This window comes from Tachyglossus aculeatus, chromosome 7 (genome assembly GCF_015852505.1).
Source record: "Tachyglossus aculeatus isolate mTacAcu1 chromosome 7, mTacAcu1.pri, whole genome shotgun sequence".
Lineage (NCBI taxonomy): Eukaryota > Metazoa > Chordata > Mammalia > Monotremata > Tachyglossidae > Tachyglossus > Tachyglossus aculeatus.
In genome coordinates, this window is record NC_052072.1 from 14,427,774 (window position 1) to 14,453,289 (window position 25,516).

Below are 25,516 nucleotides of genomic sequence, written 5' to 3' on the forward strand. Positions count from 1 at the left end.
CTCACGGTGCCTTGTTCTCGCCTGTCCCGCCATCGACCCCCAGCCCACGTCATCCCCCGGGCCTGGAATGCCCTCCCTCTGCCCATCCGCCAAGCTAGCTCTCTTCCTCCCTTCAAGGCCCTGCTGAGAGCTCACCTCCTCCAGGAGGCCTTCCCAGACTGAGCCCCTTCCTTCCTCTCCCCCTCGTCCCCCTCTCCATCCCCCCCATCTTACCTCCTTCCCTTCCCCACGGCACCTGTATATATGTATATATGTTTGTACATATTTTTTACTCTATTTATTTATTTATTTATTTTATTTGTACATATCTATTCTATTTATTTTATTTTGTTAGTATGTTTGGTTTTGTTCTCTGTCTCCCCCTTTTAGACTGTGAGCCCACTGTTGGGTAGGGACTGTCTCTATATGTTGCCAATTTGTACTTCCCAAGCGCTTAGTACAGTGCTCTGCACATAGTAAGCGCTCAATAAATACGATTGATGATGATGATGAAATAGAATTAAAGGTAGATGCACATCATTAACAAAATAAATAGAATAGTAAATATGTACAAGTAAAATAAAAGACTGAGCGCCCTCCTTCCTCTCCTCCTCCTCCCCCATCCTACCTCCTTCCCCTCCCCACAGCACCTGTATATATGTATATATGTTTGTACATATTTATTACTCTATTTTACTTGTACATATTTATTCTATTTATTTTATTTTGTTAACATGTTTTGCTTTGTTGTCTGTCTCCCCCTTCTAGACTGTGAGCCCTCTGTTGGGTAGGGACCGTCTCTAGATGTTGCCAACTTGGACTTCCCAAGCGCTTAGTCCAGTGCTCTGCACCCAGTCAGCGCTCAATAAATACGATTGAATGAATGAATGACTGAACACATGATTAATAAAATAAATAGAGTAACCAACTGCCTTCGTGCAGCCAGCCCAATCTCCCCCCTCCCTTAGTCTCCCCATGGGTAATCATTGATGGACTGATTGGTTCATCGATTATCCTGAGCCAGAACCTTTCTTTCCCCTGAGCCCACGGTTGGGTAGGGACTGTCTCTAGATGTTGCCAACTTGTACTTCCCAAGCGCTTAGTACAGTGCTCTGCACACAGTAAGCGCTCAATAAATAAGATTGATTGATTGATCCCAACGAGGCTCCAGATACAGGCCGAGCCCTCGGCAGCCAACACTGCCCTCCTGTGGTCATGAGCTGTTAGTGAAGCGCCAGAACCGAGAGCCCGCACTTGGGGAGCTCGGTCATTCATTCATTCATTCATTCATCCATCCATCCATCCATCCATCCATCCATCCATTCATTCATCCATCCATCCATCCATCAATCAATCAATCAATCAATCGTATTTATTGAGCGCTTACTGTGTGCAGAGCACTGTACTAAGCGCTTGGGAAGTACAAGTTGGCAACATATAGAGACAGTCGCTGCCCAATAGTGGGATCCATCCATCCATCCATTCATTCATATTTATTTATTCCTTCATTCATTCAATCGTATTTATTAATAATAATAATGACATTTATTAATGGTGATGATGGTATGTATTAAGCTCTTACTATGTGCAGAGCACTGTTCTAAGCACTGGGGAGGTTACAAGGGGATCAGGTTGTCCAGCGGGGGGCTCACACTCTTCATCCCCATTTTCCAGATAAGGGAACTGAGGCCCAGAGCAGTGCAGTGACTTGCCCGAAGTCACACAGCTGACTGTTGGCGGAGACGGGATTTGAACCCCTGACCTTTGCCTCCAAAGCCCGTGCTCTTTCCACTGAGCCACGCTGCTTCTCTATTCTTTATTCAGCGCTTTCTATGTGCAAAGCACTGTTATTGAGCGCTTACTGTGTGCAGAGCACTGTACTAAGCGCTTGGGAAGTACAAGTTGGCAACATATAGAGAAACAGCATGGCTCAGTGGAAAGAGCACAGGCTTTAGAGTCAGTGGTCATGGGTTCAAATTCCGGCTCTGCCAATTGTCAGCTGTGTGACTTTGGGCAAGTCACTTAACTTCTCTGTGCCTCAGTTACCTCATCTGTAAAATGTGCCCCTCTTCCTCCCTTCAAAGCCCTACTGAGAGCTCACCTCCTCCAGGAGGCCTTCCCAGACTGAGCACCCTCCTTCCCTTCCCCCTCCTCCCCCTCCCCATCCCCCCCGCCTTACCTCCTTCCCCTCCCCGCAGCATCTGTATATACGTATATATGTTTGTACATATTTATTACTCTATTTATTTTACTTGTACATATTTATTCTATTTATTTTATTTTGTTAATATGTTTTGTTCTGTTGTCTGTCTCCCCCTTCTAGACTGTGAGCCCACTGTTGGGTAGGGACCGTCTCTATTGGTTGCCAACTTGTACTTCCCTAGCACTTAGTACAGTGCTCTGCACACAGTAAGCACTCAATAAATATGATTGATTGATTGATTGATTGTACTTCCCAAGCACTTAGTACAGTGCTCTGCACACAGTAAGCGCTCAATAAATACGATTGAATGAATAAATGAATGAATAAAATGGGGATTAAGACTGTGAGCCCACATGGGACAACCTGATCACCTTGTAACCTCCCCAGTGCTTAGAACAATGCTTTGCACATAGTAAGTGCTTAATAAATGCCATTACTATTATTATTATTATTGTAGAGATGGTCCCTACCCAACAAAGGGGTTATTGAGCGCTTACTGCATGCACAGCACCGTACTAAGCGCTTGGCAGGTAAAATTCAGCAACAAATAGAGAAAATCCTTACCCAACAACGGGCTCATAATCTAGAAGGGGAGAGACAGACATCAAAACAAGTAAACAGGCATCAATAGCATCAATATAAATAGAATTAGACATGTTTTCACATCAATAATAAGTTAAATAGAACAACAACTATGTACATAGATACACAAGTGCTGTGGGGCAGAGAGAGGGGTGCATTGTGAGTATGTGTGTGGGAGGGTGTATGTGTGTTTTGGGGGGCATAGGCGAGGCCCAAGCTGGAGGTTGGGGGACCCCTGGGTGCTCCGCCGCCTGGCCTCGGTGCGTCCTGTAGCTGCAGCCCCCGAGACCTTCGGCCCCGACACGCAGCTTCACCTGGGATTGGAACCCAGATCCTGAAACCCAGCCAGGGAGGCCCTACAAGGGATCTCATCGTGGATGTTTGTGCAGCCCATGGAGGACTTTCAGGGCCAGAGAGCTAAGGGCTCCTAAGCCTAGAGTGACCTCAAAATTACCGAGGATGATGGAGGCCCCTTTGAGGAATGGCTCATGAGCCTTGGTTCTGGGAAAGTAGGGGCTGGGGAATTGATTCTAGAGTAGGTGGCTTGCGGGCATCGCAGCTGGCATTGTCCTGTCTCTGCAGGTAAGGGTCCTTCTGAGGCACACAGCCCAACAAGCAAGTAGCCAGGCAGGGGCATGGCAAGTGGCAGAGGGCACACAAAGGGATTCTTAGCACAGGACCCATTTTGGGCCAAAGTGATCGTAACATAGAGATTCCCCTAATTCCCAAACTCCACAGCTTAGTATAGTGCTGAGCACCCAGCACTGATGGATTGATAGGAGGTATCCTCTCCCAGCACTCCAAGGGACCCCAACTAAGCCCATTGTGGGCAGTGACTGTGTCTGTTTATTTTTATATTGTACTCTCTCACACAGTACAGTGCTCTCCACACAGTAAGTGCTTAATAAAAACGATTGACTGACAGATTGACTCCTCTCTTATCCACCAGGACTCAGTTTTCTCTAAGTCTCAGAGCTGGGTGCTCCCTGGGACCTGAGGTTTCCCAGGGCCCCCTTTTTCCCCAGACAAGGGGCTTAGAAAAGTCACACTGCTGAACCCATGGGATGCACTAAATTGTAAGCTCCTGGAGGGCAAGGGATGTGTTCCTTGCGTCTGTTGAGCTCTCCCAAAGGCTTAAAACAGTGCTTTGCCCTCAGCAAAGAGAGGCAGTGTGGTCTAGTGGATAGAGCATGGGATTGGGAGTCAGAAGGACCTGGGTTCTAATCCCAGTTCCTCCAGTTGCCTGCAGTGAATGGGGACTCCAAGAGTTGGGGCAGAGAGGGTGTGAAGCAAGGGTGGCCAGCAGGCAGTCTTGGGGCATGCCTGGTGGGGAGGAGCGGTCTTTCCTGCCCCAGCAATTTTCCCCAGCCCCACCCCACCCCACAGAGGCCTAACTGTCCTCATGGTTGCCACTGAACAAGGATAGCTGTGTAGCTCTAGAGAAGGGCCGCTGTGAGATCTAGGCAGGGTTTGGCTCCGGGGGAACCGAAGCCCTTGGGTGCAGTTTCCAGGCTGGTGATGGTGGATTTGCTTCAGAATCCTTTGGGATTCCCATTTGGGGAATGGGAAGGGTCCTGGAGGGGGCAGGGGCAGCCAAGGAGGGATGAGGCTGGGGAAGGACTGTTAGACCAGAAGGGGCCCCTGTGCTGTCCAAACTTGGCCCGGTCCTCCTGGCAGGGAAAACAGCCCGTCGGGGTCTTCTGAGCACGATAGAGAGTGAACCAGATTGAGAGGGTGAGGTAGAAAATCCCCTGCCTCTTTCTTGGGGCAGAGGGGTAGGGATTTGGGGTGGGGGTCAAGGGGCGAAGCCTCAGTGGGTGGAGCCTGGCAACAGTAGTGGTGAGGGGAAGGGCAGAAGGTGGGAGGAACTGGACCACGTTCCAGGCCCAGAGATTCCTCCAGTGGGCAAAACTTACTGGGGAACCAAGCCTGGGAGTGGGCAGCTTGGGAGCTGTGGGGTAACTCAGGGCAGATGGCATGCAGAGGCTGCAGGGTGAGGCAGGGGGTGGGTAGTGGGTAGGGCCAGGACAGCCCTCCGAGAGCCCCAGGTCAGGTCAGTGGAAGGCAGAAGGCCATAGGGGCAGCGGGGCTTCTGCCCAGGGGGGCCGGCCGGGCAGCCGTGAAGGAAAAAGAGAAGAGGAAGAAGGAGGAGCAAGACTGAGCCAATGGGGCCCGTAGATGGGGACCCTCTCACGTCACGTCCCACTGGGCAGGGGCCAGGGGAAGGTGACTGTAGTGGTGACTGGCTGCTTTGGCCTGCACCCCCCCCCGATTGCCTAATTCCACCACTTTAGCTCTGACCTGTCTACAGGAACAGGGAGGCTGGATGTGTGGGGGTGAGGGGTGGCATCATCTTGGACAGAGGAAGAGCCCAAAGGGCAGCAGAGAGCAGGGGGTGCAAGGACACTGCCGAGGCCACAAGCTCCACCTCCCCAGAGCAGTACGGAGTGGGCAGGGGCCCTGGCTGGGGACGGGAAAGAGAAGGGCCCAAGGAGAGGGGAGACCTGGGACACTGCCATCAGATGCCAGGGGAGGAGAGGGGCACAGATCCTGGCACCCTGAAGACAGTGCAGAAGAGGGAGAGAATCTAGAGTGATGAGTGCCAGGGATTGGAGGGGTCAACCTGGACTCCAGGAGGGAGAGAAGACTGGAGGGATCAGAGGACTCCAACCAGGGCAGGAAGGTGGGGGTGGCTGTTGTGGGGGGATCAGAGAACACTCTTCCAGAGCAAAGGCTTGTGTTTATTGGGGGGAACCTCTGGTGAGGAGTCCTGAAGCTTCCTGCCTCAGCCCCAACAAGCGGAGCCCCAAAAAGCAGCTCATTTTGGTCCCATGAATACAACGATCCCCCACGAGCTGGCTCCGGAGGAGGCATCTGGCCTCTAAGGGAGAGGAGACCCGGGCAGGCAGCTCCTGCCTCGGGTGAGATGAAGAGGAGGGGGAGCAAAGAGAGAGGAGGCTCCCAGTCCCCCCCACCTTTGCCGTCTAAAACCAGCTCCCGCAGCAAGGGCCTGTCTGATGCTACTCCAAAGCTGGTTCATCCGAGGCCCCCAGTTTCTAATCTAGTTGGGAAAGATTTATTTTTGGGTCCTTGTAGCCTAGCAATAGGCTCACATGACCAGGAGCAGCTGCAGCATAAATATACTGTCCAGCCCTAGCTCTCATTGGCAGGAGAGAGTCCAGGGCTTCAAGGAAGACCAGAGAGTCCTCATCTGTCAGGATGCCCACCCCCGGTCCCTCTCCACCCCTCTCCGTCCCCTCCCAGTCCCAGTCTGGCCTCAAGACTCCTCGGGGCGGGGGGAGGGGGGGAGAGAGAGAGAGAGAAAGAGAGAGAGAGCTCACTGTCTGGCAGATACACTCTGAGTGTGCTCAGGACAGCTGCCAGCTGGGAGGGAGTAATCAGGGCCCAGATGGGGAAGGGTGGGATAAGGGGGGGATCACTCTACATTCCCACAGGGCATCTGCCAAGGAGCACCCTGGGAAGGGGTGGTTCAAATAAGCCCCAAAAGGCAGCCCGGGCTCTGGAAACCCAACGATGAAATGAGGAAAAAGGACCAGGAAGCGGAGGGGGCCTGCAGTACCACTCCATCAATGAATAATAACAACAATAATAATAATAATAATGGTATTTGTTAAGCACTTACTATGTGCCAAGCACTGTTCTAAGCACTGGGGGAGATAAAAGTTAATCGGGTTGTCCCATGTGGGGCTCACAGTCTTAATCCCCATTTTATAGATGAGGTAACTGAGGCACAGAGAACTTAAGTGACTTGCCCAAAGTCACACAGCTGACAAGTGGCAGAGCAGGAATTAGAACCCACAGTTATTTGTTAAGGGCTTACTCCATGCAGAGCACTGCACTAAGAACTGGGAGAGGACAACAGACTTAGTAGACCTGATCCCTGCCCTCAAGGAACTTCCTCTAGACTGTAAGCTCCTCCTCTAGACTGTAAACTTCTGGTGGGCAGAAAATGTATCTACCAATTCCATTGTATTGTACTCTCCCAAGTGCTTAGTACAGTGCTCTGCAGTCAATCAATCAATACAGTAAGCATTCAATAAATACCATGGATTGATGGATTACAGTCTAGAGATGGAAAAGACGGGGGAGGACAGGGTTTAGGTCCCTTGCCACTGGATTCGGTGAGGTGGCTCACCCAGAGTTGGCAGTCTGGCTTAGAAGGATGGTTGTACGGGCCAAGCCCATGATGAGTACTGGTAGGGCAGTACCTGATAGCAGGCAATCTAGTCTGGATCGCTCTGCTTCGTTAGCCCAGATGCACCCTTCCAGGAAGTGACCTCAGCCCGATAGGGGTGGGAAGCGGTCAGCTTCCCCATAGCCCGGGGAGAGACCCTTCTCTCCTCCCCACCAACTCCGGACCATTTGACAGCGCTTAGAACAGTGCTTTGCACACAGTTAGCGCTTAATAAATGCTATCGTTTATTAACGAAGGGGATTGCGTCTTCTTCCCCTGTTACTCTCCACGGTGCCTAGCACAGGGTTCTGCAAACGTGCCACTCCATTCAGATTGCTGACTGATTGGCTCAGGGCTTGGCAGTGAGCACCTGGAATCACTTTCTCCATTCCCCTGAGTGCTTAGTACAGTGTTCTGCAAATGGTAAGTGCTCAGTAAATATAACTGATCGACGGGCAGGGCAGTGCAGCTGATGCCATGCCAGTCACCACAGCCTTTCCGAGGAGGCTGCTAAGGAATTAGGCGCCTTTCCTCCCGCTAGACCCGGGGTCAGCAGGCACACCATTCCCAGTTGGAACAGGAGACTCTATCCTCCTTCTACAGTTGTGCCCATCTCTGGGGTGATCTAAAGTGACCCATCCCAGGATACCCAGCTGCCAGGGACCGGTACTCTCCTAAGCATTTAGCTCAGTGCTCTGCACACAGTAAGCACACAATAAATACCGTTGATTGAGTGACCGGTTCTCCTCCCACCCTGAGGCTTTCCAATCTGGGACCCTGGGGGAAGGGGAAGGGGCAGGGGCTCAGACCCTGGTGGAGCCATGCCCCGGCTTGGGGCTCATGGTCCAGACAGCGAGCCAGGCCCGGAGCCTCCGCCTGGGCTTGGGTGGGAAGCAGGAGGCCATTAGGACCCAGAAGCCGTGGTGGCTCCCTCAGCTGCCGGCTGGTCTCCCCCCTCACTGCAGTGGTTCTGTGCATCAGCAACGGGAGAGGAGCATCAGCTGAGCCGGGCTGGCCCACCGGGGCAACCAGAGAACTGGAAAACTGCTTGAGGTAGGAGTCCCGGGCTGGGCCGGGAATGGGAATCTGGCTTGGGCCTGAGCTGGACACCTCTGGAGTCTGGGGTTGGCTGTTGCAGGAGCTGAGGGGGAGGTGTCTCTGGGCCTGAGGACGGGTGTTTCTCCATCCTGGGGTGGGCAGTTTATATCCAGCAGGTGGATGCCTCTGTATTCTGAGTCTGGGGTCCCCTAGTATGGGTACAAACCCACTTCTGGCCAGGGCCTAGGTACACAGCTCCATGGCCCAGGGTTCTCCGCCACTGTACCGTGGGTTCCGGCCACCTGATAGCCCGGGACCCAAGAATTGTCCGGACGGCACCTTCGGGCTGGGCGCTTCCGCGTGCCAGGCCTTGAAAGATGCCAGTCCTGGGGCAGGGCAGCTCGCTCTCCTCAGGCTGGAGCGCCCATATCTGGGCATCAGCAGTTCCTAGCTTGGGGTCACGCTCAGCCGTACTCCAGCAGTGGGGTTGATCCTGGGTCCTGCTGGCAGGGATCGATGTTGAAGCTGGGGCTTTTTTCTCTCGGGGGGCTGGGGCTTGCCCACAAGGGGCTGGGTGTCACGGGATCTTCTGGGTGCCGGGGTCAGGTACCTGTGTAACCCATAAAGGCCCAGCCTGGTGCCCTATGCTCTAGCACCTCAGGATGAGAGCTTTGGCCACTCTATTTTCCGGACCTGAGGCCGGAGAGAGGTCTGGTTCCTCCCAATCTGGGGAAGTAGCCCACTCCCTCCAGGACCTTAGAAGAAGCGTGGCTCAGTGGAAAGAGCACGGGCTTTGGAGTCAGAGGTCATGGGTTCGAACCCCGGCTCCACCACGTGTCTGCTGTGTGACCTTGGGCAAGTCACTTGACTTCTTGGAGCCTCAGTTACCTCATCTGTAAAATGGTGATGAAGCCTGTGAGCCCCATGCGGGACAACCTGATCACCTTGTATCCCCCCCAGCGCTTAGAACAGTGCTTTGCACATAGTAAGCGCTTAACAAGTGCCATCATTAGGACCTGATGAGCCCCTGGGTTGGGGCTGAGGGAACCCAATTTTGGCGAGTGGGCTTTCGGTGGAGCCAGAGGTGGGGAACCTCCCTAGAATTCCCCTCTCTGGGCCCCTTCACTCCCTTCTCCTCTAGACTGTAAGTTCGTTATGGGCAGGGAACATAGCTACCAATTCTTTTTGATTATACTCTCCCAAGAGTTTGGAACAGTGCTCTGCTCATAGTAAGCACTCAATAAATACCACTGATTGATCGGTCGGCTGGATCTGCATTCACCGGCAGGCACACAAGACTCAGGTTGTTGTCCCACTCAGAATTGCGGGGTTCTGATTCCAGGTCTGGGCCCAGAGGAGTGTGGGGAGGAGGTACACAAGTTAGGGGGTCAGTGGAGAGCCACAAAAAAGAGGGAATGTTCAAGGAGGTGAGGACGTGTTTAATCTGGAGGAGAGAAGTCTGTTTGTGGTATTTGCTAAGTCCTTACTATGTGTCAAACACTCTGCTGAGTACTGGTCAGTACAAGATAAGCAGGTCAGACACAGTTCCTGTCCCACTTGAAGCTCCCGGTCAACGTAGAAGGGAGAACAGATTTTAAAATCACACCTCCTCCAAGCGGCCTTTCCCCAGCTAAGCCCTTACTTTTTTTTATTTTTTTTTTATAATGGCATTTATTAAGCGTTTACTATGTGCAAAGCACTGTTCTAAGCGCTGGGGAGGTTACAAGGGGATCAGGTTGTCCCACGGGGGGCTCACAGTCTTCATCCCCATTTTACAGATGAGGGAACTGAGGCCCAGAGAAGTGAAGTGACTTGCCCAAAGTCACACAGCTGACAATTGGCAGAGCAGGGATTTGAACCCATGACCTCTGACTCCAAAGCCCGGGCTCTTTTCCACTGAGCCATGCTGCTTCTCTAATTACTTCCTTCTCTTAGTCCTCCCTTCTGGGTCACCTCCGCACTTGAGTCTGCTCCCTTTAAGCACTTTGATATTCACCCCAACCCCAGCCCCTCAGCACTTATGTACAGATCTGTGACAGTGTGGTTTAGTGGCAAGAGCCTGGGCTGGGCATCAGAGGACCTGGGTTCTAAGCCTGACTCCATTGCCTGCCTGCTGAATGATCTTGGGTAAGTCACTTAATTTATATGTGCCTCAGTTTCCTCTTCTGCAAAATGGGGATGCAGTAGCAGCATGGCCTGGTGGCAAGAGCATGGATTTGGAAGTCAGAGGGCATGGGTTCTAATCCCGGCTCCCCCACTTGTTTGCTGTGTGATCTTAGGCAAGTCAATTCACTTCTCTGGGCCTCAGTCATCTCATCTGTAAAATGGGGATTAAGAATGTAAGCCCCACATGGGACAACCTGATTACCTTGTACCTATCCCAGTGCTTAGAACAGCGCTCGGCACATAGTAAGCGCTTAACAGATACCATTATTATTATTATAACCTGTTCTTTTTCCCGCTTAGACTGTAAACTGAATAGTAGTAATGGTGATATTTACGTTCTTACTGTGTGCCAAGCATTTTACTAAGCTCTGGGGTAAGTACAAGATAATCAGGTTGGACATAGTCCCTGTCCACAATGGGTTAACAGTCTAAGTAGGAGGGAGTAGAATTTAATCCTCATTTTATAGATGAGGAAACTGAGGCAGGGAGAAGTTGAGTGACTTTCCCAAGATCACACAGCAGACAGGTGGCAGAGCCGGGATTAGAACCCAGGTCCTCTGACTCCCAGGCTGGTGCTCTTTCAACTAGACGACGCTGCTTCTCTGATAAGGAACAGGGACTGTCCAACCTGGTTATCTTGTATCTACTCCAGTGCTTAGTACAGTGCCTGTCACATAGTAAGTGTTACAAAATACCATCATTATTATATCTATCTGTAATTGATTTTAATATCTGTCTCTCTGGTCTGTAAGCTGCTTCTGAGCAGGGTTCATCTAGGTCTACCTTGCATGGCGCTCAGTAAGTGCTCAATAAATATAACTGATTAATTGATTGAATTGTACCCTTCCAAATGCTTAGTACAGTGCTCAGCACACAAGAAGAGCTCAATAAATTCTATTCATTCATTCATTCAATCGTATTTATTGAGCGCTTACTGTGTGCAGAGCACTGTACTAAGCGCTTGGGAAGTACAAGTCGGCAACATATAGAGACGGTTCCTACCCAACAACGGGCTCACAGTCTAGAAGATTTTGTTGATTGGTTGACTGGCTGATGGTGAGCTAAATGAGAGCCAGAAAAGTTAAGTGATTTGCCACGTTCTCCACTAAACCTCATGCCTTCTCGTGCCCATCGCACATTCCTCCAAAAGTCCTTGGATGCCACTGACAGAGATGCAAAGTGGGCAGAGTGGGTCCTACCCAATCCGGCATTACGTAGGTTCTCGCATTTCCTCCAGGACACGCAGCCAGGTTCAGTTCTGGAAGCTGGCAGCTCTTTTATAGAGCTGACACCTATTTTAGAACAGCCATACGTATAGCTGAGACTCGGAGTGGCCTAAATGAAAGAGCTTGGGCCTGAGAATCAGAGGACCTGGGTTCTAATCCCAGCTCAGCTACTTGCCTACCATTGCAATCTTGTGAGCCCCAGGTGGAATGGGGACTATGTCCAAACTGGTTGTATCGTATCGACCGCAATGCTTAGTGCGGTACTTGACACAAAGTAAGCAATTAAAATACCATAATTATTACTATGGTATTATATAGTACTCATTTACATGGGGAAGGAAGTACACCCCCCCCATCTTACCTCCTTCCCTTCCCCACAGCACCTGTATATGTATATATGTTTGTACATATTTATTACTCTATTTATTTTACTTGTACATATCTATTCTATTTATTTTATTTTGTTAGTATGTTTGGTTTTGTTCTCTGTCTCCCCCTTTTAGACTGTGAGCCCACTGTTGGGTAGGGACTGTCTCTATATGTTGCCAACTTGTACTTCCCAAGTGCTTAGTACAGTGCTCTGCACACAGTAAGTGCTCAATAAATACGATTGATTGATTGATAAAAAGAGCTCAGGCTTGGGAGTCAGGAAACTTGGGTTCCAATCCTGTCTCTGCCACTTAACTGCTATTGGCTTTATAGCTTTATAACTTTATAAAGTTTATAATATAACTTTATAGCTGCCTTTGACACTGTGGACTCCCCCCTTCTCCTGGATACGTTATCCAATCTTGGCTTCACTAACTCTATCCTCTCCTGGTTCTCCTCATCTCTCTGGCCGTTCATTCTCAGTCTCACTTGCGGGATCCTCCTCTCCCTCCCACCCCCTAACTGTGGGGGTTCCGTAAGGTTCAGTTCTCAGTCCCCTTCTATTCCCATCTACACTCATTCCCTTGGAGAACTCATTTTCTCCCGTGGGTTCAACTACCACCTCTGTGTGGATGATACCTAAATCTACAACTCCTCCCCTGATCTCTCTCCAGGCTCGCATCTCCTCCTGCCTTCGAGACATCTCTACTCTGATGTCCTCCCATCACCTCATCTTATCTTCCCACCCAAATCCTGTCCTCTCCCAGACTTTCCTGTCACTGTAGACAGCACCACCCACCCTTCCCATCTCACGAGCCTGTAACCTTGGTGTTATCCTTGACTCCACCCCCTCTCCATCCCCCCCCGCCTTACCTCCTTCCCCTCCCCACAGCACCTGTATATATGTTTGTATGTATTTATTACTCTATTTTATTTGTACATATTTATTCTATTTATTTCATTTTGTTAATAAGTTTTGTTTTGTTCTCTGTCTCCCCCTTCTAGACTGTGAGCCCACTGTTGGGTAGGGACCATCTCTATATGTTGCCAACTTGTACTTCCGAAGTGGTTAGTACAGTGCTGTGCACACAGTAAACAATAAATACGATTGAATGAATGAATGAATGAATTCAACCTACATATCCAATCTGTCACCAAATCCTGTCAGACTCACCTTCACAACATGGCTAAAATCTGCCCTTTCCACTCCATCCAAATTGCTACCACGTTACTGCAATCACTCACCCTATCCTGACTAGATTACTGCATCAGCCTCCTTTCTGACTGCCCAACATTTTACCTCTCCCCACTCCAGGTAATACTTCACTCCGCTACCCAGATTATCTTTCTACAGAAAGGTTCAGGACATGTCACCCTGCACCTCAAAAATCTCCGGTGGTTGCCCATCCACCTCCATATCAAACAAAAACTCCTCATCATTGGCTTTAAAGCAGTCCATCACCTTGCCCCCTCCTATCTCACCTTACTTCTCTCCTTCTACAACCCAGCCTGCACACTTCAATCCTCTGATGCTAACTTTGAGGCGATGGGAGGACATCAGTGAGCCCACTGTTGGGTAGGGACTGCCTCTATATGTTGCCAATTTGTACTTCCCAAGCGCTTAGTACAGTGCTCTGCACATAGTAAGCGCTCAATAAATACGATTGATGATGATCAGATGTCGCCTGTCTCGTTGCCGACCCCTGACCCAAGTCCTACCTCTGGACTGGAATGCCTTCCCTCCTCCAATCTGCCAGACAATTACTCTCCCTCCTTTGAAAGTCTTACTGAAGGCACATCTCCTCCAAGAGGCCTTCCCAGACTAAATCCCACTTTTAATAATAATAGTAATGATAATAATAATGGTATTTGTTAAGTGCTTACTATGTGCCAAGCACTGTTCTAAACACAGGGGTAGATAAGTTAATCAGGTTGTCCCACGGGGGCTCACAGTCTTAATCCCCATTTTACAGATGAGGTAACTGAGGCACAGAGAGGTTAAGTGACTTGTCCAATGTCACAAAGCAGACAAGTAGTAGAGTTGGGATTAGAACCTACGAGCTCTGACTCCAAAGCCCATGCTCTTTCAACTAAGCCATGCTGCTCCTCATCTTTTCCCCATCTCCCATTCCCTTCTGCATCACCCTGACTTTCTCCCTTTGCTCTTCCTCTGCTCTTCCCGCCCCACAGCACTTATGTATATATCTGTAATTTTATTTATTTATATTGATGTCTGTTTACTTGTATTGATGTCTGTCTCCCCCCTCTAGACTGTGAGCTCTTTGTGGGCAGTGGTTGTCTCTCTTTATTACTATATTGTACTTTCCCAAGTGTGTAGTAAAGTCAAGCACACAGTAAGTGCTCAATAAATACGATTGAATGAATGACTGAATGCCATATTACCTTGGGCAAGTCCCTTAGCTTCTCTGTGCCTCAGGTTTCTCATCTGTAAAATGGGGATAAAATACCCCATCACCCTCCCTCTTAAATTGCGTGTCCTGTGTGGGACAGGGACGGTGTTGGACCTGGATTTTTTAATTTACCCCAGTGGCACAATAAATGTCATTTTTATTCACATAACGCCTATAACCTTAATGCCACCAATATTCTAGCACGTGTATGTGTCATATGTACTTTCCTTTTTCAGGTTTTTTCTTTTGTGTGTGTGTGTTTTCTCTGTTTTCCTTCTTTGACAGATTTAAGGAGAGCAGCCTGGGAAAGTATGGTTGATTGAAGGCAAAGGTGGGGGTGGTGAGAAGGGTTGGGAGATGGGAGAGAAGAGGAAGGGGCTTAGCAGAGGTGAGATAGAAGGGAGGAGGGACAAATTTGGGAATCTTAGATTCATTCATTCAATCGTATTTATTGAGCGCTTACTGTGTGCAGAGCACTGTACTAAGTGCTTGGGAAGTCCAAGTTGGCAACATATAGAGACGGTCCCTACCCAACAGTGGGCTCACAGTCTAGAAGGGGGAGACAGAGAACAAAACAAAATATATTAACAAAATAAAATAAATAGAATAAATATGTACAAGTAAAATAAATAGAGTAATAAATATGTACAAATATATATGCTTATATACAGGTGCTGTGGGGAGGGGAAGGAGGTAAGGTGGAGGGATGAGGAGGGGGAGAGGAAGGAGGGGGCTCAGTCTGGGAAGGCCTCCTGGAGGAGGTGAGCTCTCAGTAGGGCTTTGAAGGGAAGTAGGGCTTTGAAGGGTTGAAATATTAGATGAAATATTAGGGATGGAGACACCTGAGGGAGCAGAAATGGTTAAGGAAAGAAGCAATTTTAGCCCTGAAAAGAGACAGTTATGGGATAGGAAATGGGATTTAGAGGATATAGAGGTGGTTCTATGGAACCAGACCCAGTGATCTGCACCTCTGTGGCCTGCATTCTTGGAGAAAATAACCAGATTTGCATGTCGTTTTCCTCTATTTGGATCCCAGAGTCCCAGGCCCCCAAGGATGGAATAAAAAAGTTGAGGCAGTGCTAGCCACTGGAACATTATTCAAAGTGAAGAGCTTTCGGGAAATAAGGCTCACGGAAAATCCAGAGCAGAGCCTCCTAGCAGGGCCTGGCCCCAACCTAGGTTACTAGAGGCCGGCACTGCTACATCAGCTCTCAGTTGCCTGCTTGCTCCCCCTGAACTCCACTCAGCCCCTCACATTTTCACAGTCTGGCTCATCACTTTCATGTACCCTCGCCTCCTTACTTCCCAGTGTGCATGAGCTCACACACACACACACACACACAGAGACACATAGAGACACACAGACATATACACAGACACACAGATCCTCACAGACTCACAGAGGCACACAGACACACACACACGGATGCACAGATTCGCCCACAGACTCACAGATATAATAATAATAATGGCATTTGTTAAGCGCGTACTATATGCAAAGTACTGTTCTAAGCGCTGGGGGGATATAAGGTGATCAGGTTGTCCCACGTGGGGCTCACAGTCTTAATCCCCATTTTACAGATGAGGTAACTGAGGCCCAGAGAAGTCAAGTGACTTGCCCAATGTCACACAGCAGACATGTGGCGGAGTCGGCATTCGAACCCATGACCTCTGACTCCAAGGCCCGTGCTCTTTCCACTGAGCCACGCTGCTTCTCTAGACATGCACACAAAGAGACTCAAAGGCAGGCACGTGCACACACACGCGCGTGCGCACACACACACACACACGCACACACACACACACACACACACACACACACACACACACACAACATTTGCCCAGGGGGTCCTGATTGCTCCCTTTCCCCATTAATGAATCAATAGTATTTATTGAGTGCTTACTGTGGGCAGAACATTGTATTAAATGCTTGGGAGTGTACACGGTAACTTGGTAGACAGGATGCCTGCCCGCAACAAGCCTACAGTCTAGAGGGAGAGACAGATATTAATATAAATACATTAATTATGGATATGTACACAAGTGCTGTGGGGCTGTGGGAAGGATGAATGAAGGGTGCAAACTGACGTGCAAGGGTGACACAGAAGGGAGTGGAAGAAGTCGAAATGAGGGCTTAGTCTGGAAAGGCCTCGTGGAGCAGATATGCCAGCCTGGCTCAGTGGAAAAAGCCCGGGCTTTGGAGTCAGAGGTCATGGGTTCAAATCCCGGCTCTGCCAACTGTCAGCTGTGTGACCTTGGGCAAGTCACTTAACTTCTCTGGGCCTCAGTTACCTCATCTGTAAAATGGGGATTAAAACTGTGAGCCCCCCGTGGGACAACCTGATCACCTTGTAACCTCCTCAGTGCTTAGAACAGTGCTTTGCACATAGTAAGCACTCAACAAATACCATTATTATTATTATAATTATTATTATTATGAAGGTAAGGAGAGTGATTGTTGGAGATGAAGAGGGAGGGCGTTCCAGACCAGAGGTAGGATGTGGGTGAGAGGTTGGTGGCGAGATAGACAACGATCGAGGTAGAATGTGTAGGTTGGCATTAGAGGAGTGAAGAGTGCGAGCTAGGTTGCAGTAGGAGAGCAGCGAGGTAAGGTAAGAAGGGGCAAGGTGATTGAGTGCCTTAAAGTTGATGGTAAGGAGTTCCTGTTTGATGCGGAGGTGGGTGGGCAATTGCTGGAGGTTCTTGAAGAGTGGAGAAACATGGACTGAACGTTTTTGTAGAAAAATGATCCGGGCAGCAGAGTGAAATATGGACTGGAGCAGGGAGAGATGTGGAGCAGGGAGAGATGTGAAATGGGGAGGTCAGCAAGGAGGCTGATATTGTAATCAAGGTGGGATAGGATAAGAGCCTGGATTAACGTGGTATCAGTCTGGATGGAGAGAAAGGAGCAGATTTTAGAGACATTATGAAGTTGAACTGGCAGGATTTGGTGACACAGAATGTGTTTTGAATGAGAGAGATGAGCCGAAGGTAACCCCAAGGTTACGAGCTTGTGTGAAAGGGAGGAAGGTGGTACTATGTACAGTGATGGGAAAGTCCCGGGGACGGGGTTTCTCTCTCTCTTTCCAGGCTCGCATCTCCTCCTGCCTTCAGGACATCTCCATCTGGCTGTCTGCCTGCCATATAAAACTCAACATGTCCAAGACTAAACTCCTTATCTTCCCTCCCAAACCCTGCCCTCTCCCTGACTTTCCCATCACTGTTGACGACACTCCCATTCTTCCCGACTCACAAGCCTGCAACCTTGGTGTCATCCTCAAATCCGATCTCTTGTTCACCCCTCTCATCTAATCTGTCACCAAAACCTGCCGGTCTTACCTCCGCAACATTGCCAAGATCCGCCCTTTCCTCTCCATCGAAACCGCTACCCTGCTCGTTCAATCGTTCATCTTATCCCGACTGGATTACTGCACCAGCCTCCTCTCTGATCTCCCATCCTCCTGTCTCTCCCCACTTCAATCCATACTTCACGCCGCTGCCCGGATCATCTTTGTGCAGAAATGCTCTGGGCATGTTACTCCCCTCCTCAAAAATCTCCAGTGGCTACCAGTCAACCTATGCATCAGGCAAAAACTCCTCACCCTGGGCTTCAAGGCTCTCTATCACCTCGCCCCCTCCTACCTCACCTCCCTTCTCTCCTTCTACAGCCCAGCCCGCACCCTCCGCTCCTCTACCGCTAATCTCCTCACTGTGCCTCATTCTCGCCTGTCTGGCCATCGACCCCCAGCCCACATCCTCCCCCTGGCCTGGAATGCCCTCCCTCCGCACATCCGCCAAGCTAGCTCTCTTCCTCCCTTCAAGGCCCTGCTGAGAGCTCACCTCCTCCAGGAGGCCTTCCCAGACTGAGCCCCCTCCTTCCTCTCCCCTTTCTCCTCCTCCCCATCTCCCCCCTTACCTCCTTCCCCTCCCCACAGCACCTGTAAATATGTATATATGTTTGTATGTATTTATTACTCTATTTTATTTGTATATATTTATTCTATTTTATTTTTAATATGTTTTGTTTTGTTTTCTGTCTCCCCCTTCTAGACTGTGAGCCCACTGTTGGGTAGGGACCGTCTCTATATGTTGCCAACTTGTGCTTTCCAAGCACTTAGTACAGTGCTCTGCACACAGTAAGCGCTCAATAAATACGATTGAATGAATGAATGAATGGGTGGAAAGTTTTGGACTTGATAAGTTTGAGGTGCTGGTGGGACATCCAAGTAGAGACGTGCTGATCCTCAAATGGCTTGGGGCAACAGTGGGGCCAGTGGCAGTTGCCTTCCTAATTTGGGAGGGGCTTGAAGCAATTTTGAGGGAGCACCCAAGTAGAGGGGCCTAGAACTGAACAGGCAGCCCAGCCAGATGACTCAGTAGCACTGGGAGGGAGGAGGAGGAAAAGGAGAAAGAAGAAAAGTGGAAGGAAGAGAAGAAGCAGAAGAGAAATAAGGAGATGGGCGAGTGCCATCCCCACCCCTCCAATTCCACTCCCCTAGGGGACTGGCCAAAGGGAGGGGAAGCGGGGGTGGATGTCAGTCTGTTGTGGGGAGACTTTAGGGTTTGGGGCCAATCTCCCTCCAGCTTTCCCTCTCCATGTTCCTTCTTCCCTACCACTGTCCAGTTGACCGGCGGAAGTTACCTGAGGAGGAAGGAGAATTGTGGCATGGCAAGAGTCTCCTAGAATGTGAGCCCGCTGTTGGGTAGGGACCGTCTCTATATGTTACCAACTTGGACTTCCCAAGCGCTTAGTACAGTGCTCTGCACACAGTAAGTGCTCAATATATATGACTGAATGAATGAAGAGTCACGGGTATAATAATAATAATAATGATAATGATGGCATTTGTTAAGCACTTACTATGTGCAGAACACTGTTCGGGTATCTGTCTCCTCCTTTCAAGCTGCTTCATGTAGGCCTTCCTCCTTTAGGAAAGAGGGATGGTGGGACCTAGTGGGAAGAGCATGGATCTGGGTGCCCGGAGACATGATTACCAGCAATTCCCAACATCCTGCTGCAGGACTAGGACCAGTTCTTTTATAATAATAATAAAAATATTATAAAAAATATTATAAAAATAATAAAAAGCACTGTTCTAAGCACTGGGGTAGATACAAAGGTAATCAGGTTGTCCCATGTAGGGCTCACAGTCTTCATCCCCATTTTACAGATGAGGGAACAGGCACAGAGAAGTTAAGTGACTTACCCAAAGTCACACAGCTGACAGGCGGCAGAGCTGGGATTAGAACCCATGACCTCTGACTCCCAAGCCCGGGCTCTTTCCATTAAGCCATGCTGCCTCTGGACCTCAGTTTCTTCATCTGTAAAATGGGATTACTAATGCCTGCCTCTTCCTACCTCCCAGGGAGATCAGGAGACTAAATGGCCTGATTGATGTGAAATCATGGTGGGAAAAATCCACACTCTATCCAGATCCACGGTGGTGATATTGCCTCACAAGGTGGGATGGGCAGTCAGGGTCAGGAGACCAGACGGAGCCAGGAGATGCCACTGGAGGTGGTTTGGGGACCGCTGGCCTGGGCTGCCCAGGAACCAGATGTCATAAGTCTGGTGTAGTCTAAGCTGCAGGGCCACGGTTCACAAAAGGAGAAGAGCATGGGACTGGAAGGGCTGGAGAGTAAAGGGAACACTCTGCACAGAGGAAGAGCTCAATAAATAGGATCAGATGATTGGTTGATGACATGAAAAAGGGGATGGGGGAGCCGGAAAGAGAAAGGGGTGTGGTGGAGGGGGAACGGGGCCAGACAAAGGCCCACAGTCACTTGTCCCTTTTGGTTCCCTGCAGGTGCCAAGTGTGGTCCCGGCTTTGCCACCTGTGCCCACATGTGCCCCCGGACTGCCCAGCTGTCTCTCCTGGTAGCCTGCCTTGTGCCCCCAGCCCAGCGAGGCTGGAAGAGCCTCCACCCCCGCAGCACCGTTTGGCAGCGAGGCTAGCCGCGGGGGGCGCGGCCCCAGGAGGGAAAACCCTCTGTGGAGCACAGGGAGTGGGGCCCAGCATCCGGACCCCATTGGGCGCACGCTTTCGGCCACCTGCTCCCCTCCGGGCTGCCAGGGTCCCCAAGTTTAGGATGGGGGATGGGCCAATGACAGGAGGCGGCGTGCCGGGCGCTCCCGTCCAACCCCATGGAGACCCCGCCCTTCTCCGGGGTGGCGGGGAACACCTCCCAGGCGGGAAGGCCGCCCCCGCCGCTGGCCCCGGGCCCGCCGGCCCCCGGCCCTCCGCCCGCCAACGGCAGCCTCGAGACCGGGCCCCGGGACGTGGCCTCCGAGTCCGTGGCCCTCTTCTTCATGCTCCTGCTTGACCTGACGGCGGTGGCGGGCAACGCGGCCGTGATGGCGGTCATCGCCAAGACCCCCGCCCTGCGCAAGTTCGTCTTCGTCTTCCACCTGTGCCTGGTGGACCTGCTGGCCGCCCTGACCCTCATGCCCCTGGCCATGGTCTCCAGCTCGGCCCTCTTCGACCGGGCCCTGTTCGGCGAGGCCGCCTGCCGCCTCTACCTCTTCCTGAGCGTCTGCTTCGTCAGCCTGGCCATCCTGTCTGTGTCGGCCATCAACGTGGAGCGCTATTACTACGTGGTGCACCCCATGCGCTACGAGGTGCGGATGACGCTGGGGCTGGCGGCGGCGGTGCTGGCGGGCGTGTGGGTCAAGGCCGTGGCCACAGCGGCCGTGCCTGTGTTGGGCCGGGCCTCCCTGGAGCCTCGCGGGGCCCCCGGCTGCTCCCTGCAGTGGAGCCGCGGGGCCTACTGCCAACTCTTCGTGGCCGTCTTCGCCCTCTTCTACTTCCTGCTGCCCCTCGTCCTCATTCTGGTGGTCTACTGCAGCATGTTCCGCGTGGCCCGCGTGGCGGCCTTGCAGCACGGGCCCCCACCCACCTGGATGGAGACCCCGCAGCAGGGGCGGGGGCGGGGCCGGCGGCGGCGGCGCTCCGAGTCGCTCAGCAGCCGCTCCACCATGGTGACCAGCTCGGGGGCCCCCCGCACCACGCCGCACAGGACGTTGGGCGGGGGCAAGGCGGCCGCGGTCCTATTGGCGGTGGGAGGCCAGTTCCTGCTCTGCTGGCTGCCCTACTTCTCCTTCCACCTGTACTGGGCCCTGAGCGGCCAGCCCCTCCTGGCGCGGCAGGCGGAGAGCGTGGTCACCTGGATCGGCTACTTCTGCTTCACCTCCAACCCCTTCTTCTACGGCTGCCTGAACCGGCAGATCCGGGGCGAGCTGGGCAAGCGGCTCGCCTGCTTCTTCAAGCCACCCCCAGACGAGGAACTCCGGCTGCCCAGCCGCGAGGGCTCCATCGAGGAGAACTTTTTGCAGTTCCTCCAAGGGACCGGCTGCCCGGCGGAACCCTGGCCCCCCGAGCCCCCGCCCAGCCCCAAGCCGGACCCACCCGCCGTTGACTTCCGGATTCCCGGCCAGATAGCCGAGGAGACCTCCGACTTCCTGGACCGGCAGCTGACCGGCGACCTCGCCGTGTCCGACGGCTACCTCCGCCCGGCCTGCTCGCCCCGGCCTGAGCCTTGACGTGGCCTCTGAGGCGCCGGGAGGGAGATGGGGCCTGGGAGAGGAGGGCAGGCGGCGCCGCCCACCTTCTGGCCTTGCCTTGGGCTGGCCCTGCAGACCCTACGCTTGGCCTGGCCCCCTCGGGCTGCCCAGGTTGGGAGAGGGGCGGACGGCTGAGGAAATCTTTGGGACTGGGGAGGGCCCCCCCGGGAAAGAGAGGGGCCACGGGGAAGGGAAAACACCCGGGAGTGGCAAGTTGGGGAGGGATCCCCATGTCCGCAGGATCACAGGCCTGGGGGGGCCAGCCCACCCCTCCCAGCTCTGACCTCCAGGGGAAGGGGAAACTGATTCGGGCCAGGGAAGTGCACAAATCAGGGCTTGCTGGGAGACTTAGGATTTGGGGGAGCGGGAGTCTGTTTCACCCGGCCTCCTTGGAATCTCCAAGATGGCTGCGCATCCAGTTTCCACGTGAGATGAGTTTTTTTCTTTTCACCCATCTGTCGCCCTCTGGGTTTAGAGTTGTTCTCATGGCACACTTTGCCCCCACAACCAGAAGCCCAGGTGAGGCCATCCCCTTCTCCCAAGGAGTTTCCAAGCCTTGCCAGGGACCAGGGAATGGGGACTATTGGGTAGCGAGCGGAGTAACAGTCGGGAGCCAGGAGGCAGGAGGTGGGGGCAGGCCCAGGAAGACTTTGCTACACAAAAATACCACTCCCCGGAGTCCTACACAAACATTACTCCCAGAATCCTCAGCCATGACCCTGGTTGTGAAGAGAGGTGGGGGGAGGAGGAGCTAGAATGACCAAGGCGGCACGGAGAGAAGAGACGCCGAACAGGGGTAGAGTCCGTTCCTGTACCCAGACCAGCCCTGTCATCTACCGCATAATCCTCCAGTCCAGACTCCCAACCCTTTTCCCCTAGACTTCCCATGGGCTCCCCCTACCAGGGAAGTACCTAGATATTTCTTAACCTTTTCTTCCCTTCCCCTTCCCCTGCCTCTCCCCCTCCCCACACTCCCTTCTCCTCCTCCCTCACTTTAGGTGCCTAGCCACTAGTGACAGACTTCTCTGGACTCCCAGCCAGAGGTGACCTAGGACCTCAGTCCCCTCTAGCCACCCAGTTGGCAATGGCCGCTGTTTCCATTCCTCCCTTTAGCTTGGCTTTGCTCCGCCTCCTATCTAAAAATCTTTCCCAAGAGTCTCAGATGTTCCTGTTCCCCTCATTCCAAGTTTTGTTGGCCTCCTCCGGCCCCTTCATTCACCATCCCCTGATTTGGAGTTCAACAGACCTTGGCCTCCCTCTAGGACCTACCTGTCTAGTGTTCTGCCCCTTACTGCCCTGACTCCCTCCCTTTCTTTCCCACATTTCCAACAGGGGTAAAGAGCTTGGGGGGACTGATTCTCCTAGCTTTGAAGGCATAGACTGTAGTTAGTCCCTGGGATCTGAACTTGTGTCTAGTAGGCCAGGGGGCAGGTAGGGCTTGGGGTCCATGTCTCGTAGGCTGGGAGGAGTGGGACTCGGGGGCTGGGTAATGAAGCTGACCAGTAACCCTCATTATCTTTCCCTTTCAGGTCTGGCTGCTCTGACCTCCCCCTCTTCCTGGGAGCATCCCACTTCCAGCTCCTCTGGATAATGAGGCAGAAGAGACCAAGGTGGGGCATGGGGGCGGTGGGGGGGAGGACGGGCTTTGTGGCCACAGAAGCTCATATGAGTTGGCTCTCTGACCCTGTCCATTTCTCTCAACCTCGTCGTCCATTAGCTGAGACTCGGTCTCTCTCCTGACAGCCTGGGAAGGAGGAAGGGGTCAGGAGCTGGCCTCTTTGCTGACCAACTGGGACTGTGGTAGCCTTGACTGGGACACAGAACCCAAATGTGCAAACCCCGGAGGGAGGAGGGGCCCAGGCAAACAAAGGTGGCACAGCCAGAGGCTCCCACCCATCCCATTACCCCCCGATTTTGCCGTTGGACAGAGGGGAGCTGCAGGACTCGGGAAAGCTGGGAGCCCAAGCTATATCTAATGGACCGAATACTGGGACCCCAGTGCTGGAAGACTGGGCAGCCAATAAATTATTTATTATGAAAAGTTCTGCTGGTGCCATCTCCACCTCCATCTATTCAGGTTCATTAATATTCATATAACTCAGGTCAGTTCGTATTTCCTGGGCACCTAGAAGGTGCTTGGCACTATTCCAGCACTTGGACTTTGCAGGGGAATGGGGTTCTGAACCTCTGTTATTAGGCAGCATGCCAAGCACACCAAAGATTCTCAACAAATGCCGACAACTGCAAAGAGCGGGCATGGGAGACAAACCCCTTAGGTTAGGAAAAGATAAGGGGAAGGTGGAGGTTTTTCAAGCAGCCATTCTGCCCCTGCCACCATCAAACAGGAGTCTCTGAAACCATCACTACTGAGGAAACAATCATATTTATTGAGGGCTTACTATGTGCAGAGCACTCTGCTAAGCGTTTGGGAGATGAAAATATAAGAGAGTTGGAAGGCATATTCCCTGCCCATAATGAGCTTCCAGTTTAGAGGGGGAGACAGACATTAATAAAAATAAATAAATTACAGATGTGTACATAAGTGCTATGGGTCTGGGAGCGGGAATGAATAAAGGGAGCAAGTCAGGGTGGCATAGAAGGGAGTAGGAGAAGAGGGAACGAGGGCCTCGTCGGAGAAGCCGTCTTGGAGGAGATGTGCCTCAATAAGTCTTTGAAGACTGGGAGAGTGATTGTCTGTTGATATGAAGAAAGATGACACGCCAGGCCAGAGGCAGGATTTGGGCAAGAGGTCCATGGCAAGAAAGAGGAGATTGAAGTACACTGTGGCTCAGTGGAAAGAGCCCGGGCTTTGGAGTCAGAGGTCATGGGCTCAAATCCCGGCTCCACCAATTGTCAGCTGTGTGACTTCGGGCAAGTCACTTAACTTCTCTGGGCCTCAGTTCCCTCATCTGTAAAAATGGGGATTAAGACTGTGAGCCCCACGTGGGACAACCTGATCACCTTGTAACCTCCCCAGCGTTTAGAACAGTGCTTTGCACATAGTAAATGCTTAATAAATGCCATTACTATTATTATTATTAAATGAGTGAAGTGTGTGGGCTAGGTTATAGTAGGAAATTGGGGAGGTAAGGTAGGAGGGGGCAAGCTGATAGAGTGCTCTTGGGAGGCATGGCCTAGTGGACAGCGGGATTGGTTGGAAAAAAGTGGCAGGGAAAGGTCACTGGCCTGGACAGGAGAAGGGACTGTGGGGACAGAGGAGACAGGGTTTTTGGAAATGGCAGGGTCAGGAGTGGTGACAGGATCTAGCAGAAGGGTGACAGGGAATCAATGGCCAACTAGGGCGGTTTGGGATAAAGGGGAGAGGGAGTTTGGCAACTTTCAGGAGAAGGAAGTGACTAAATGAGAAAAGGCAAAGGAAGTCCAATATAGCAGTCAAACACCAGTACAGGGATGTCCTGTGGGCAGTGGGGAGTGTGGGATTGGGATCTTCTAGACTGTGAGCCCGTTGTTGGGTAAGGACCGTCTCTTTATAATAATAATAATAATAATGATGGCATTTATTAAGTGCTTACTATGTGCCAAGCACTGCTATATGTTGCAAACTTGTACTTCCCAAGTGCTATGCAAACTTGTACTTCCCAAGCGCCTAGTACAGTGCTCTGCACACAGTAAGCACTCAATAAATATGATTGAATGAACGAATGAATGAATTTGTGGGAAAGAGTGAGCACGATTAGAGAGAGATTTAGGAGTCACTGGATTTCAGGGCAAAGAGTTTTTCCCTTTATTGTCTCTGGGAAGGCCTCGGATCTAGGGCAGATGGGG

The 25,516-nt window shown here is 51.7% G+C and overlaps 1 protein-coding gene across 1 annotated transcript; it reads left to right on the forward strand.

The window, feature by feature from the left end:
• Positions 1-20,001: 20,001 nt before the first annotated feature.
• Positions 20,002-23,883, forward strand: GPR61 (G protein-coupled receptor 61). The gene is made up of 2 exons (XM_038749468.1): positions 20,002-21,841; positions 23,260-23,883. Exon 1 carries the CDS (start codon positions 20,315-20,317, stop codon positions 21,707-21,709), a length of 1,395 nt encoding a protein of 464 aa, XP_038605396.1. The 5' UTR covers positions 20,002-20,314; the 3' UTR covers positions 21,710-21,841; positions 23,260-23,883.
• Positions 23,884-25,516: the final 1,633 nt, after the last annotated feature.